This window comes from Rhagoletis zephyria, unplaced genomic scaffold (assembly GCF_001687245.7).
Source record: "Rhagoletis zephyria isolate East Lansing unplaced genomic scaffold, Rhagoletis_zephyria_1.1 Rzeph_scaffold_02232, whole genome shotgun sequence".
In the NCBI taxonomy this organism is placed as follows: domain Eukaryota; kingdom Metazoa; phylum Arthropoda; class Insecta; order Diptera; family Tephritidae; genus Rhagoletis; species Rhagoletis zephyria.
The window spans coordinates 72,597-89,981 of record NW_016159316.1 but is presented as its reverse complement, the minus strand read 5'-3'; the positions used below and the strand labels follow the sequence as shown (position 1 = coordinate 89,981).

Sequence of the window (17,385 nt, the reverse complement as noted above, 5' to 3'; positions counted from 1 at the left end):
CCCCCATACACAGCACAAATGGCTTGAAGCAAAGGGAAATTTCGCTTGGTTTGTCAAACCGCTTGTGTGGTGTATTTCGCTCTTAATAAAAATATGTATGTATAATTTAAAAAAAAAACTGCAATCCGACTACGAATACAGTTTTTTTTCGGTCGAATACATTTAAAATCATTGAAATTAACTAAATTGATTTAATAAACAAATATTTACTTACTTTCTTAATAAGCCTATTTATGTTATTTATTGTCGACAAAAATGCAACCATGTGCCACATTCCTGCAAGAACTTCCATCTCCCCTTCAAGAGAACTGTCACTTTTTTGCACTCTCAATTTCCCCTTAGGTTAGGTTAGATTAGGTTATCTCGGTTGCTCTTATCTCTCAGGAAAAGGGCACTCTTAGGCCACCATAGGCCCGTTGTGATGTTGTATTAGAGACTCCATATGTCCCTCCACTTACCCTTGAAATGGAACCACTTCGTAGCTCTGATGAAGCGCACAAAGTCATAGACACTGGCTGAATCATGTTCGGCCAGACATTCAAAAGAATAATGAAGGTACGAGCATCGACGAGCTCTAGCCAGAGCAGGACAGTGTGGCATAAGTAGTGCTCCACGCTTTCGATTTCCTCCTCATCGCGGCGAGATCTACGCTTATCTAGCTTAGGCCAGATATGTCTTGCTATCATACAAATAGGCTCCGCAAACCATCTTATATTAGCCCGTCCGACAAAGTTATTCTCCAGCCAGAGCTTGCCAGAGAAGATAGCGGAAGGCCCGCATTAAGGGCTGTAGTAATTGCAGACAACAAGGTTCCTTCTTTTACTAGTTCATCTGCAGTACAGTTTCCCGGTATGTCTTTGTGGCCCGGCAGCCATACAACATTAGTGACGTAACATCTTGCCAGTTCATTAAGAGAACGTCTACATTCGCATGGTTGTCAGAAAAGATAGAGTTACCGCCTTCAGATTAATTAGAGAATCGATCAGCGAACTAGCAGCTTCATTTATTGCTGTTATTTCAGGCTGGAAAATGCTACATAGATCTGGCGGACGAAAACTAAGGCTAAATGAGAGTTCTTGCGAGTATATCCCGGGAAAGGTAGGAAACCTTCAGACCCAACTTGGAGCCATCAGTGTAGATGGCTGTTGAGTCAGAATACGAGATCAGGACCTAATCCTCCTCCCATTATTCCCTTGAGGTCAACCTTGCTTGGAAATATTTTGGTCTGCACAAACGCGATTTGACAAAAATCATGATAATTCATACAAATAGCAAGCGTGCGATTTGCCACCTTAAATTCAAGCAAAAAATGCTCGTACCTGATTTACTTTAAGATGTGAACTAGACAATGCGTTCGCAAGCTTTCTGAAGTGCTCATTTTTATACTTCAATGCTTTGAATTGGCTTCATTACAACCTCTAATCAGCAAATCCGCTTGAATTCTCAAAGGTATTTTCAGCGCATTTCCCTTGAAATGTGCATGTGGCTCCCCTCGAAATTCTTAGCTCCTTGCCGCAGGCCACAAAGTGCATCAGAGAGAGTGTGTAGGTACATAGGTACATACGTATGTGTGTTTTAAAGACATTTCTGTTTTATTTGCTACTCGCAACATACCACAATTATCGATTACTTTGCTTTTGACACAAAAACGTAAATACTTTGCTACGTAAATAGTAACTCAATAGTGCCAAGTTGCATACTACGCGTAAAATGGGTGTATTCATATATGTATGTATGCACTTAATTTCTGCCGAGGGATGAGTAATACCGTTATACCTAACTACNATGTATGTATCTAAGAATGTATGCATGCCATTATTAACAGCAATTGTGGTTGAGTCTGGTCATATGCATGCCATAATATTGAGTTAACGTTTCGATCTCAACTTTACTGATATGGAACGTATTAATTCTAGTTAGGGATGTGGGAAAAATATCGATGTTTTGCTTCGATGCATCGAAAATTTTCCACTCGATGTATAAATAGTTGATATATTGATGCATCGATGTTTTATAAAAATTTGACATCTTTATCTAGTACATTGAACCGTCATTCCAGTTTTTTAATTATACATAAAAAGAGAAGTTACTTTTACCAAAAAATTGAAATGACTCCAAAAAGTTGCGTTAGAAAAATAATTAACTCAGTTGCAGTAATTTATTTAAAATTTTGTACAGTTTTGATAAACCATATTTTGTTGTGAAACATTATCTGAAAAATCCCATGCAAATCAATGCATCGATGTATTTTGCCATTGCCATCCCTAATTCTAATTTAGAAAGCTTGACGGCGATGAACCAAGTTGGCTATTGTTCCCTGACAATTAAGCGATAAATAATTCTTAAGTGATTCCAGAGAAAAGCGAGATGAGAATTTGTGTGGGCGGTGCCACGCCCCCTTTTCCAAAATCTACCATTTTCGCCGTAAGTACGGTATTGACAACATATCGATGGCTGAGAGGAAGATCGACCTATCTCGGCAGCCAGTTCGAAAACGCTCTATCTCAAAAAACTTTTCAAGAACGCCCTATTTCAGAATTTAATTGAAAAACACCCTATCTCAAAATTTGGTTCAAAAACGCCCTAACTCACTTCAAAATGTATTGAAAATATGCAGATATAGTGCGTTTTTGAATCGGCAGCTGAGATAGGGCGTTTTTGAAACGAATTCTGAAATAGGGCGTTCTTGAAAAGTTTTTTGAGATAGAGCGTTTTCGAACTGGCTGCCGAGATAGGTCGATCTTCCACTCAGCCATCGATATGTTGCTGTGTCAAATTTCAGGACGGTAGCATAAGTGGTTCCAGAGAAAAGCGATATGAGAATTTCAGTTTGTATGGGCGGTGCCACCCCCCTTTCCCGTTATCTACCACTTTTCGTCATAAGTTGTTTTGTTACCTAACGGCCTGTTATTTATATGTTACCTAGTTTGCTTGGCATACAGCCCCAAACTCTAATCCGATGGGTTTAAGTATAAAGAAAATTGGGGCCATTTTTCCGCTGAGATAAAACCTGGGACAAAAAGTTCTTTTCACCAACTTTTCGATATCTTTTCTTAAGGATTTAAAGCGGTCACATGTTTTCTTGATTTACCAAAAGTAGTTTTTAAATAAGTCACTTTCCACGTTCATGCTCCTCAATCACTTTAAAATAAAAAATTAAATTATATGGCTATATTCCTGAAGAAATGCTTAAGGTTCTTTAGGTACAACAGTTGTTATTTTACACGCTTTAATGTCAAATAAAAAGATACCATTAATGTCACATATAATATTTACGCAGGCAAATGTTGCCAGTCGAAATGAGTTAAAAAACTACATTACCAGATGAGCCAACAAAGCGATAATTGTATGGTAAGAATACTAGGTAAGTTTAGTTAGAAATCCATTCAAAAGTTTGTAGAAAATAGATTTGCTATTTTGTGGAATTTTTTGGACTACCTTATACATCACAACATACAACATCTTCTACAAAAAAAAAACAAAAAAAAAACTTACCAAAAATTCTACGGTAGGTCCAAGCTACTTAAAATTTGCACAACTTAACAAATAACTATACAAGAGATTTTTAAGCAAAAAACAAAACCGACTTCAATTGTAGTATAAAAATTTAAGATAACCGTTAATTTCTTAATGATCCAATGATCGGACCTAAAACAAATAAGGGCCGTTTTCTCAAGTAGCCTGTAACTTTAAAGCTCACTTTATATTTAAAGGTTGCATTAAAATGTATGATTGTGTCTAATGTCAAGCATTTTATCATCCGTTTTAAATTGGTTTACAACCAAGAAACATACATACGACATAAACCGATAATAGAAATGCTTAACTTTAGACATAGCTTTACTTTTAATCCAACCCTTATATATAAAGTGAGCTTTAAAGTTAAAGGTTACTTCAGAAAACGGCCCTTAGTATGGGAACACCTTTGAGGTACCACCTTTTCTTAAAAAAAAAATATTCATAGAAATTGGTTAAGGTGATCCAAAATTATGCGGCAATATACATAAAAAAATATTTTAACGAATTGATAACCTCCCTTTTTAAAATTTAGAGAAGAATGATAGACTCCAATATAGCGAGAGTACCGACTTGACAGAATAAAACATAACCAAAGATCATAGAAAATAATGATGCTGGCTATGTTTAAGGCTCCCTTATATTCTATGTTCTTGTACGAAAAGTTTTTTTAGGCCACATTTTTTTGAAAAAATAAAAATAAAACGCCATTAGTTATTCAATTTCAATTAGAGTCCTATCTGAATTTGTATGATAAATACACAACCGCCGACGAGGTAGATGTCCAGGCCAATCGTGCATGTTAACAAATGTAGTTTGTGTAAACAAATTCGGTAACCCTAGTAAATTGCGCGCCTGAATGAGATAAAAAACGAGATAATTGCGAACTACTTGGGCGCTAAATTGCTTTTGGGTACTTTCTTAACTATTTAATTAAGTAGAATGTGCTAAGTACTAATTAGGTTTGCCTAACTTATGGATCGTTAATCAATTTCCTAAACAAAGTATGATACTCAACTAGGAACGGTTTTTAGATATGTAGATATGTAATTGCATATGAATTCTTAACTGTTCGCTGCACCACACATATTCCCAATTTTGTTTTATTCATCTATTTTTGTTTTTTTTTGTTTTTGCATTTATGTCTGAACTTTTTATATTCAACCACTCTTCTTACCCTCTTTCATTGCAGGTGGTTTTGCCATGGTCTTCCTCGCTAAAGCCAACACTGGCAATACAAAATATGCGCTCAAGCGTATGTATGTGAATAGCGAGCACGACTTGAACGTGGCCAAGAGGGAAATTCAGATTGCTGTAAGTGCGATGGGTGCTGGCTGGAATACACGTCAGCTGCAAAAATTTTTGTTGTCTAGGTACTAGCCATTGACTGTGCCGGAACGGTGCCGGTGCCGGTGCCGTTGCCAGTGCAGGCCAGGCCATTGTCATGGCTGGCATTTCGTGCTTTCGTGCCGCTTAAATTATTAAATATTTCATTAGTTAGTAGTTTTTGCTTTTGTTTTTGCTGCATATAAATATTAAAATATGTGAAATTTACGCTATGTGAAACTTTTTTTTTCCTCAACACCACATCATTTAGTTCTCTCAACACTCAGCTAATTTGTGTGTGTGTTTGTGTTTCTCTTTCAACCGTCGTCTTCTTCTTCCTTTAGAGCAATCTGAGTGGTCATAAGAATATTATAGGCTATGTGGACTCAAGCATTACGCACGCTGGCAACGGTGTCTGCGAAGTACTATTGCTCATGCCCTACTGCAAGCAGCACATGCTGGCCATGATGAATGCACGGTAAGTACTAACTAATAAATATATAATCAAATTTGTTGCTACACACGTACATACACCATATCATGTAATAATCATATAATAATAATGTTTTTTTTTTTTGTTTTTAAATACATTTGTCCTTAACAGTTTGCAAGTTGGCTTCAATGAGCCGGAAGTTCTCACCATATTCTGTGATATTTCAGAGGCAGTGTCACGTTTACACTACTGTCAGACGCCCATCATCCATAGAGATTTGAAAGTAGAGAATATACTGCAAAATGATGCTGGTAATTTTGTACTTTGCGATTTTGGCTCAGCCACCGCAAAAATACTAAATCCGCAGCAACATGGCGTCACTCTCGTCGAAGAGGAAATACAAAAATACACAACACTATCGTATCGTGCGCCCGAAATGATCGATCTATATTCGGGTAAAAGTATTACGACTAAGGCGGATATTTGGGCACTGGGTTGTATGCTCTATAAATTGTGCTTCTTCAATTTGCCCTTCGGCGAAAGTACGTTGGCCATACAAAATGGTCAATTTTCCATACCAGATAATTCCAAATACTCAAAAGGCATGCATCAATTGATTAAATATATGCTTGAGCCCGATATGGATAAACGACCGAATATCTGGCAGGTGTGCGAGGTGGCATTCCGATTGGCTGGCAAGGAGAATCCAGTACAAAATTTGCACGTAAGTATATATATGTACATACACACATAGATGGAGATTTTTGAATTAACCTTTGATGCTTACGCGGGGTACAGTGAACGTCAAACTAACTTCGTGGTTATTTAAAATCGATTTGGGGAATTCACCTGTTATTACTATAGTTTAATTCATTAATTTCAGGCCGTAGTCCCATTGTAGAAAGGTGCATACTTATGTATGTATGTTTTGTCTCAGTGAGGAAAAGGTTCATTAGTAGGTTTAAAGAGAGTTGCCAACTGTTTAAAAGTTAAAGTAATAGGATTGATAAAATATCGCTATACGGGTGTCAAATGGCAAAGGGGTTAAGAGAGTTCATTGCAAAAATATTTTTGAAGAGGGTTGCCACCTGTTTGAAAAAGTAAATTTCATTAACTGGATTAGATCAAAGACATTTTGCAATATGGTTGCTAACGAAAGAGCTTTAAGAATTCTTTACTCTAAAAACTATTTCAAATGGGGTTGCCACCTGTTTAAAAGACTTCACCAAATTTAGTTAATGTTTAACTGATATTCTGCTATATTGGTGTCATATTGGAGATTGAAGAAAGTTTAAAAATATTAAAGAGAAAATTTTTGAAATGTTGAATTTGAGGGTGAGGACAAGCTAGTACTTTAATATGAATAGGATAATTACCAAAGGGAATAAGTCAACATTTTTCCGATATGAAAAATTTGATGCCAGCTCAACAGAGCTCTTTTGGACGGCCCCAATTGCATCAATATTGTCATATCGAAAATGTTGAATTATTCCTTTTAGTAATTAACCGATTCATATACTTAAGTTGTACGGGATTCGAATCGATACATGAAATAGAACGTTCGTGGCATGGGTATGTTTGCTTGTGAGCATTACGTAATTTTTTGGAGATCTGACCATTACGGGTTAAACAATTTTTTTGGATGCATTGCAGTTGGCAACACTTTGATTTACTTTTTAAAAGGTGGCAAAACTGCCTTCCAAAAGTTATTTTCTTAAACTTTAATCGATTTCGATTTCGTTTCACTTTTTAACTAAATTGAATTTGACTTCAAACGGGTGTCGGCCCTCTTAAAAAATATAAAGTAAGGCTTTGTTAAAGTTGTTTCTTTTAAATAGAAAATTTCTCTTAAAGAGGTGGCAAGAAAATACTTTCTTTAATTCTTAGATTTCCTTAATTCGACATCCGATTTGCAATATTTCCTTTAACTTAGTGATTAAATGGAATTTTTAACCAGGTGGCAACAAGACTTTCTTAATACATACCTATTTAATAAAACGTAAATTTAAATTGAATTTTGTAAAGGTGGCAACCTTCATTAAATATATTTTCGAAATAGATCTTTCTTGCTGGTTTTAAGCTAAAGCTATTTGGTGTGACACCCATATTGCAAAACATTTTTTTACTTAATAATAAAATTTGACTTTGACTTTATAATATCTGGCAACCCCCTTCAAAATATTTTCGGAATACATATTTCTTAAACGTCTTTATTTTGTCATTCCCATTATATTACTTCATTTACCTTATTAATAAACTTGAATTAAATTTTTTAAACAGGTGGTAGCCCCATTTAAGAATGTTCTCGAAATAGAGCTATTTTGAATAGCTATTAATTTTATAAGAAAACTTAGCCTAAATGTAATTTCAATAACTATTTAAATGTTTTACATATAGTATATTAACCATGAACTTCCAAAGAAGTTGGGATAACTCTCCTCCTCATCTAAGCCCTATTGCAACGAAATTTTTCCGTCAGTGTGGGCTGCGACTCTGGGATTCCTATTGGGAATTGGACAAAAAGAAACACCTCTGAGGACTGTTTGCAGTTCGGGGTCGACAGCTTCCTTAACTTTGCAGTGTCGGACGAACTCTCTATATTTGCCACAGAAGCTTTGAAATGGCCTTGTCTTAGTATTAAAACCTTCAAACGTGGGACATTGAATATGTTGGGGTCGAGCCTAAATAGGAAGGAATTTAGCATACTACAACAACCAGACTGTAGTTGGGGCAGAATAATGCGGGCGCCGTGAGGCTCCTGCAGCTCTTTCTCTGTACAGGCTAGTTTGTAAAGGTGGTGATAGTCACTCTGTTTAATGCCATTAATTGCCCATATGTAGAATGTATGTAGTTCCAACGAGGAGCTGACTGCTCATCATTATATTACATTTTCTTACGGGAAGTATTTGGATCTCGATAGGTAGATGATATGTTAGCGACATGAACGTATTCCTTAGCTGTCTCGAGGTCTGTGTTGTGACATCGTAGCCAATTGGCTTGTAAATATATTTCTAAAGCGTTTTTGTGTATTTGGTCATGATGCTGCCGATGAGCGATTTGAAGCCTTTGTTGCAGATCTCTTTTGTCCAGGTGGTAAAAATGATTGCCGGAAATTTCGTATGGGCGAAGCTTACCTAAGTTCCTTGCAGTGAAAAAGCAAACTAGATCTGAGGGATAACCTTTTAGTTTTTAGCTAAATTCCATTGACAGACTCCAATATCTAAATAAAAAAATTCAGCGTATGATCTCATGGGTGTTGCTCTAGTGATAGTCCTTGGCCAGATATAACTCTGGCTCGTTCCGGTTACGTAGACCCGACTGTCGCGGGAACGTTCAATTGGACAAGGGCCTTACGCTTGACCGAAGCTAACTCACACCAACGGTAAAGTTGCAGGACTGTTCCGACTTTTCCACATCTCTCTCACTCTTCCTTATTTCCCTCTCTAGCCGCATATATTAATATTGAGAGTGGATTTTCGAAAGCTGCAGCGGTTTCAGATTCAAATTAAGACTGAGGCAGTCAATTTCGTTTTTCACTGAATACGGCAGACGCTTGAATCTCTAAAAATTGAGAATTTCTTTATTATCCTTTTGGAAACACCTACCTCATTCCCTGAAGCTACCTTTTTCCGCCAGACTGTTTTCAGAGTTGGGTGGACTATTTATGCACATTTATTTTTTTAAACAATTATAGGTTCGTTCGCGTAGCTGTTAATTGTTCATGTTTAACCAAAACTTACAGGTTTTTGCGTTCGCGTACGCAAAAAACTTGCAAAGTAGGGGAAATTGAGAGAGCAAAGTGACATTTCATTTTGAGGGGAAGCTGTTAGTTTCTGTTGGAAAAATTTTTGCCAACAGCAATTTGCCAACAGGGAAACAGCTGATCAAAAACAGCTGGTTGGCATTTACGCAAATCACAAAATTTAATTTGATGGTTTGGAAGATAAAAATTACAAAATGCGACTAATTAAACTTGTAAGAAATAAGTAGTTATTTGTTTAATCAATAAACTGTGTCAGTATAACACTTTGCGATGACTTTTCGTACGTTTTAAATTTTACACTTTTGTATGTAAACAAAAATTATATCAGCTGTTCGTCTAACTTGCAAGTTTCTGCAAATTTTCTGTTCGCGTACTATTTTGGATATTTCTCTCTTGTGAGCGAACAGATGACATTTCGCCGGAATTTGGCAGTTGGTTGGTTTCTGTTGGAGATTTTAAACGAACGCACCTAATAACATCGTATGCACATATGTATGTTTTCAAACTATAAACTTACAACTTTCTAAAATTCCAGAAATCTCCACCACCAAACTACGACCAACTCGTCGTACCACCGTACGAGTCCGAAGCGAAACGCATTTCCGCCGCCGCAGCCGCCTCAAAAACATCTAAACCGCAAAGTGTACCCATTGTGGAGTCGGGCACAAGTGTGGCGCCACGTCAACGTCCTAAAGGCTCCTCCGCTGGGCATGGTCCAAATCCGCTCGGTCTTGGCTTGCCTCCAAGTCCATCGCCACGTAATAATATAACATCGCCGCAACCACAACAGCCAGTAGTTGAACAATTTCAAGCGAATTTTCCACAATTGGCGCCACCAGTTGTGCCGCCACCTCCAACACCACAAACAGCAACAGCAGTGTCTGCTTCCGGCGCTGCCAACATTACGACCGCACCTGCACCCGCACCTGCCGCCGTGGTAGCTGCAACACCCACTGCTGCAGCAACACCATCAATACCAGCACCAACAGCACTAACACAATCGCAAACTGTGAGCCAAGTTAGCAGCAACCTTGTTTCTTCTGGCGCTGCTGCTGCTGCCGCCGCTACAATTGTGACACAACAGCCGCCACCCGAGGTATTGAATAGCCTCTTCGAGTCGTCCGTTTATCCGGATCCATTTAGTGAGAATGCACCATCGTCGGTGTCGTTGAAGAATACTACTGCATTGGATACGGTGGCCTGCAGCAGTGCTGTTGGTGTTGGTGTTGGTGTTGGCATAGGAGACGGTTTGGATAATATAGCAGCGAGTAGTTTATCAGCACATCAAGCAATCGGCAGTACGCCGCCCACAAAGAGTAGTATGCTGACCGTTTCGTCGGGCATGGGATCGAGTGTGAGCGTGAGTGGTGGTAGCTCTGGACATCGACGCAATGTTAGCGATACGTCAGCTTTTAATAAGTAAGATTTTTTCGTTCTATTTTATTGAATTGAATGTTTCTATGCTTGTATCGATTTGTGTGTGTTTCTTCTGTACGTTTTCTTTTCCTCTGCTCTTTCTCGTTTTGTGTTTTTTGCGATTTACATACATACATACATACATACATGTCTTGCCAATGTATGTGCATACTATGTGACTTTACTGACTTAATGCAATGTTTTTTTGGATTTTTTTTTATTTTTTTTTTTTTTGAAATGTGCGATGCCCTCACTTTGGCTATGTGCGCTAATTAAGGTCAGCTATTTTCGATGAAAAAGAGCACATGAGTGAATAGTCAACGAATTTCTAAATTGTCTGAGAATTTTGCGGAGTCATAATTTAATTGTTGCTCAGTTACTTCTTCTTAATTAAAATTTTGCATTTTTAAAAGAGCTTAGTTAGAAAGTTTTCTATATTTAGTTTTCGAAATTTGCCATTTGTCTTGAAATTTCTTTAACATGCATACATACGAGTACTTAATTAAACCTGTTATCTAAAATTACATTTTATTTTTTTTTTAAATATCATAACTTTAAAAAGTTTCAACCACACATTTACTTGGAATCTAGATATGAACTTTGAAAAACTTTAAATTAGTACTTAATGAATGGAATAATGCCAATTATAGGGATCTAATTTATGAAAGGGACTATAAATAATATAAAAAAAAAATATATATATAAAAATATTTTTCCTATATAATATTTTAATTCGAATTCAAGCAAGCTCGGGAGTCATTTCATAACCCTGTGTGAGACTAGCTCGATCTTTATTTGTTGTTTTAGCGGCACACTACTAAGCCCTGCTCGAATCGGCTCATCTAGCAATCCTGGCCATCAAACTCAACTAACGGTAGGCCCAGGAAACGTGCTGTTTATAACTAGGTCGGACCAAACAAAGCGGGATATTGAGTGGGTTTCAGTGTACAGGTGAAAAGATGGTTTGTGTTGTGGGGAGTCTTCACAAGTGAGAGTTTCTCATCAACACCTGCAGCTGCTAGGCTTCAGAAAGCCTTAGCCGGCGGACATATAGAAACAAGTAGTCAGGACACCTAATCGTACCTACGGGAATAGAAGAGCGTACTGGGCTTGATTTCTATCTATTTTGTTGATGCCACTCCCATTAAACAAGAGACAAAGTCATCAGTAAGTACTATCCCAGTGGTCTATCGGATGGGCGTTGGATTTATGCGATCGCTACAAGGCACCTGGGAAAGATATCATCAGTAGCAAAGAGGTATAAAGTTAACGAAAGACCCTTTTTCGTAAAATGTTGGTATATTTCTTGACTTCAACCTTCTGTGGAATCATCATGCTGATGCGACACCATCTGGAGCTACAATGGCATTAATGATATACAAGCCTCCAACAGGAACGTCTCGGGGGGATTTAGCACAAAGATGCTGAGTGGGTTTTTCAACTCGATAGTACCATCAATAGTAAGCTATGAATTTCAAGAACCAATTTGGTCATCGTGAGACAATCTCACACCGAAAGTTTACGTCTAGCCTTTGTATGCATTAGAGGAAAAATCCAACATAATTACACCATCTCACAATCAAGCCAACTCTCTTGAACTTCGCAGAAGATGACTTGGGTAAAAAGGTCGTATCGTCTAGGATTATCGAAAAGCTAGGGTGCAAGGTCCACTTAGTCCTTTCCCTAAGGTTATTTTATCCTTTAAGATTAAATCGTCTCTACTCCTTAAGTTTTTGAGATACATAAGGCTTTCGAGGACTCTTGACACTCAATTATGTTGCGTAGCAGGCCACACGGAAATAGAGAGGAACAATACCCTCACCTCATCAGGGCCTGGATCATTCCTTGCATTCGGTACAAAAACGGTCAGGGATGAGCTAAAGAAAGAGATAATAGGAATGAAAGAACGACACTGGCGAACCACCACAGGACTTTGGAAAACCAAATGGTTACAGGCCGCGAATTAACTAACCTACTTTGCGACTCGGCTAAAGCGATATCATTGCACGATTGAGAGTGCAGTCGTTTCAAGAGGACGAGAGAAGAGACTAGGCTCAATGTAGCCAGGAGATGAGTTCTTCTAAACTTTGGGGCATGAATGGGGATATCCATTTAAGTTTAAATTGAAATTTTGAAATTTTAGTTAATTTAAAAAGTGTAGTATTTGTTAAACCCAAAAGAAATAGAAATTCCTGTTTTCTCAAAAATCGAAATTTTGAATAAAAAATTACAATACTTTTTAGTGGTACGAAAACAACAATACGCTAGGGCTGGGAGTTATAACCATGATAAAAATATAGTAAGGTAGAACCGCTGAGAGTCACTTTTAAAATTCTTGACGTTTCCAAACAATTTAATTTTTAAATTTACTCACAAACTCACACACACATTTTCATTTTCAATCTCAAGCAACAACAATTTCGAACAATTTCAATTTTTTATTTTCACTTTTATATGATTTTAAAATGTTGGCAAACTTCAAAAAAAAATCATGGCCGACAAATTGAGAGAACGGTTATACCTTGCTATGTTTTTATCATGGTGATAACCAGATTTTTTGTATATCCGGATAATCTGGATATTTGAATGTCTTATATAAAACATCCGGATAGCAAAATTAACGGATATTAACCGGATATCTAGATTGTATCTGTACACACAAATATGCGAAAAGATAAGGATAGCTCCAGCCCTACAATACGCGCCCCGTTATTGCTTTTTTAAATACCTTTATTTTCAGAAAAAAGTGGCTCTTTAATTTTTCCACTGAATATAATTTTTATGGAAGGTTATATTGAAAGAATGCTGTTTTAGTTCTAAAAATTATTAAAAAATAATGCAAAATCCTTAAATAAATGTTAGCTCATTAATGTTTTGAAATTCAAAAACTCTGAACAAGTGATCTCTAAAACATTGTCTGGCGTTCGAAACTTATTAAACATAAATTATAAATTTATCAGATTTCATGTAGTATTGCAAAATGATTTTATATCCAGAATTTGGATTTCGAAAATAGAGTTTTGAGTTCGAGAATATTCGAATTTGATTGTTTATTAATTTGTAACAATTCAAAAGCACAGAAAAGCTATACAAATTCGATTCCCAAACTTGTTTTCCAAGAATATATCTTTGTTAGAAAATATTACGTTCAAAACTTTGAGTGCAACCCTTCAAAAGAAGGAATTTAGAAACACTTAATTAATTTTTAGAAAACATGTCAAAATCACTTAAAATTCTTCATTTTTTTTTAATATGTTAATTCATTCCCAGTTTTTTTTTTACACGATATATTTTACGTACAACAGCTGAGCAAGAGTTTTACGGCACGCATTCGAACGTTAGATTGTTTAATTCCGTTACTGTTACGTGCACTCTGTGTTCCCAAAAGTTATGCGCACCTAACTGTTCCACTCCTTTCGCCACTATCCTATTTGCATATTTTATGTTTAAATTTTAACGTCATTTAATTTTTCTTATTTCCATACACACATCATTCTTCATCTATTGCTGTGCTCCCTCTTCACCCCTACAAAATGCTCGCACCCATCATTTTTCGGATACACACGCCTCAACCAAACTTAGAACCTTCGCCAATGAGACTTCACAATTTTTGGCGCCCTATGATCATTCGGTTAAAAGTCGTGCGCCCCATTCCAGTGATGCCAGTGGCGGCGGCGGTGGCGCTGGTGGTGACGACAGTCTGCTGGTCAATGCAATGGCCAATTCTGGCACGAATTATGGCGGCTCAAATCCGGGACTCTTTCTACCAGCAACACAATCGCTGCATATGCAAGGACAAGGTGCCGCCGTCATGTCGGCATCCATATCGAGTGCTGAACTGACAAGCGCTCAAGTGTTGCGTTGCAACATGGACACCAGCTGTAGCAGTCAAGCCGTGCCAAGCGCCAATGTCGCCGTAGATGGCGCAGGTACCACAACAAATCAAGCCAGAGCCAGTGGCACTGGCAGTTCAATGGAGCAACGTATTGAGGCATGGAATCCATTTGAAGAGCAACCATTCGGACAAATGACCGAAGATCATATATTCGAAGCCGAATTTGATAAAATACGACAACGTGGCAGTCAAGGCAGTGAGTATGATATGATATGATGATGACGTGGGGAAGCACGCGAAAAATAGCATTTTCATTTATTTAATTGTATTTCTTTTGTTTTTTTTTTTTTTTTTTAAGGCATTACTGCAAAGTCCGCATCTACAACTTCCACTTTAACACCGACTGAAGGTTATGGCGTTGCTATGCCGGCACCGCCGCCACTGCCGCAACAGCAGCAAGCACAACCGCCCACATTTGGTCAAACAGGCGCTGTCGCTAGCGCGGTTACAGTTGGTGCTGGTGGGGGTGGCGTTGGCGTTGGCGTAAACACCGCTGTACCACATATACCCGAGGATCCTTTCGGCTCGGCGCCGTTCAGCTTGCCGGCCGGATTGCGCGAGAAAGCAACAACGCTGCGTAAAACTGGAGGTAAAGCATGAAATTATTATATTTTGCAATACTTGTTCTTCTCAAACGAAGCAACCAACCGCTTTTGTTATTGTTGCTGTAGTATGTATGTAAAAACGTACTATGCCTATGAGTAATAGCTAATACCAACAAAATTATCGTAATACTACCACCATTACCACTTACCACTACTATTACTGCTACTACTACTACTACTACTACTACTACTACTGCTACTAATAAATTACACTTAATCTACAAATGCTAGTAATATACAACGACAAGCGTTAGCGTTTAGTGTGTCATTATTATTATTCTTCTAGTTCCCCGCATGTACCAAAAATTTTGGCAAGCAAAACAGAACAAAATTTACTAAAAATGCTGAAAGCTGCTTGCGGCTAATTGCCATATTTTTTTTCTTTTCGGCACATGGTGCGCAAATTCCTTTTCGCTCAAAGTATATGCATATGACAATTAAATTACATATGAATATAAATTATAATACACAAATTAACCACTTGAGTGACAATGAAAGCAACCAAAACAATAAATAAGCTCAAATTCGAGAAGCACAATGTAATGTGTGCTTTTGCCTGAGTAATGTGGGAATGAGTCAATTTTGAATAGAAATAAATAATGAATATTTAATATGCAAAAATTGTTAAAAATGCATACTTATATTTGCATTGCATCAATAGTTTATAAATGAGCAGCAAATAATGCTAACTCGCTACTATGAATGTACTGTAATGCATATTGTATTCAGTAGTTTCGTTTGTACATACATACTTACTTACATATACTACATATGTATGTGTATTATACATAAGTATGAGCTAAAGCAAAAGTGCGAATTGCACAAACTGAAAGCAACATAAAAATTAAAATCTTAACTGTACAAATTTATATTAAAACGCCACATATATGTATATGTATTTAATTACTTTTGAGAACAATCTTTACATTTAGTCGCAAATTTAGTTAATTATTGTACAAAAAATCTTGGGATGTATACACATTTTATTGCTCCACTTAAACTTGCTCTTGTTGCACAAACGAGATTATATGTAGACCTATTATTGAGAAAGATATACGAAGTACGTAAAACTTGTATTAATATTGTGGAAGTTTATGTATACTAATAAAAAAAAAACAATTGGGTGTTGGTTTTTAGTCGATACTAAATAAGTATGTATGTTTGCGGCTACGCTAATCTAATACGCGGTATGTACTTCTTATATCATACAGAGATAAGTATGTAACTGGGTTGTGGTTTGTGAACGTCTGTTATACTATGCTCTCTTCCTTTACACATTTAATTACTAACTAATTTGATAATTTAAATAAAATAAAACATAACAAAACATTGATATATGCACATGCATTTGTGGGCATGTAATCATAAAAATCACATATCCTCATTCCGTAGACATGCGCATATCTTATGGAACGAAGTAGTTAAAAACTAGGAAATAACATATATACATATATTTCGCTTGCATCATAAATTTAAGAGCAAAATTTTAATCAAACAATAATTTAGTAAAATTGTTTTGAAATACACTTAAGATGGTAGCATAGCGTATAAGCTAATGGGCATCAAAAGTTTCCAGCCAATCTCTCTCAAGTATTGCTCAATAACTAAAGACAATGCCTTTCTAGTTGATCAATTCTTCCGGACATTTGTTTACATTCGCCAGCTTCATTCGCATTAGTTGGCCGTATAGATTGTACACAAAATAAATAGTTTAGTCAGCTTTGAGCAGTTCATGATGTACTGTTTTTTTTTTTTCAACAACAGCTTCCTTTTGCGGGCTCCGACTGAGAACTTTTTTTTTTGCACGTTATTGTCATATGTTGCCTACTTTTAATTGTCCTCAAAAAATCGTTTTCATAAAAATGGGCTTGACTTCGTTTCGTTTCCATGACAATCGGCTTATCGAAATTACTAAATTTTATTACTGGTCAAACACTGCCACTTCAGCAGATTCTCCACAACTTTTTGAAGAAGGGTTTGTACTACTGTTACAACCACATTTATTCGTATGAAATCCAAATTTCTAGTTTATTTTGATATGCAAATTTATTCATATTGTTTAAACGTTAAGTAGCGATTAGGGATACGCAGGTGATATGATAACAAGAAAACAGTTATTTTAAACTTAACCGCAATAAAACGCTTGAAAAGGTTTGTCGCCCTCTTCGTGCTGATATAAGTTTTTTTTTTTTTTTTTTTTTTTTTTTTTTTTTTTTTTTTTTTTTNCGGTAAATATCCGTGCTGCCCAGTTTTTCCGTTTTAATACACTAGTTCGCTATCCTTACCCTTTACAATTAGAATTTAAATCTGATAAGGTATATTCACTTCAGTTTCATTACACAAACAAATAGAAAACACTCAGGCTAAGGTTTATCTAAATTAAATCTAAATTAACAATAGAAAGGTCAAAACGATATGCAGGTGATTTGTC

At 36.7% G+C, this 17,385-nt stretch overlaps 1 protein-coding gene across 1 annotated transcript in view; it reads left to right on the top strand.

The window, feature by feature from the left end:
- The first annotated feature begins 4,710 nt into the window (after window positions 1-4,710).
- Nak (Numb-associated kinase) overlaps window positions 4,711-17,385 on the top strand; it is a 28,746-nt gene continuing 16,071 nt past the window's right edge. The window contains exons 1-6 of the mRNA XM_017620699.1: window positions 4,711-4,830; window positions 5,187-5,320; window positions 5,447-5,999; window positions 9,574-10,457; window positions 14,037-14,545; window positions 14,648-14,938. Of these exons, the coding sequence (XP_017476188.1) occupies window positions 4,720-4,830; window positions 5,187-5,320; window positions 5,447-5,999; window positions 9,574-10,457; window positions 14,037-14,545; window positions 14,648-14,938 (2,482 nt within the window). The 5' untranslated portion in view covers window positions 4,711-4,719. The remainder of the gene's footprint in view (window positions 4,831-5,186; window positions 5,321-5,446; window positions 6,000-9,573; window positions 10,458-14,036; window positions 14,546-14,647; window positions 14,939-17,385) is intronic.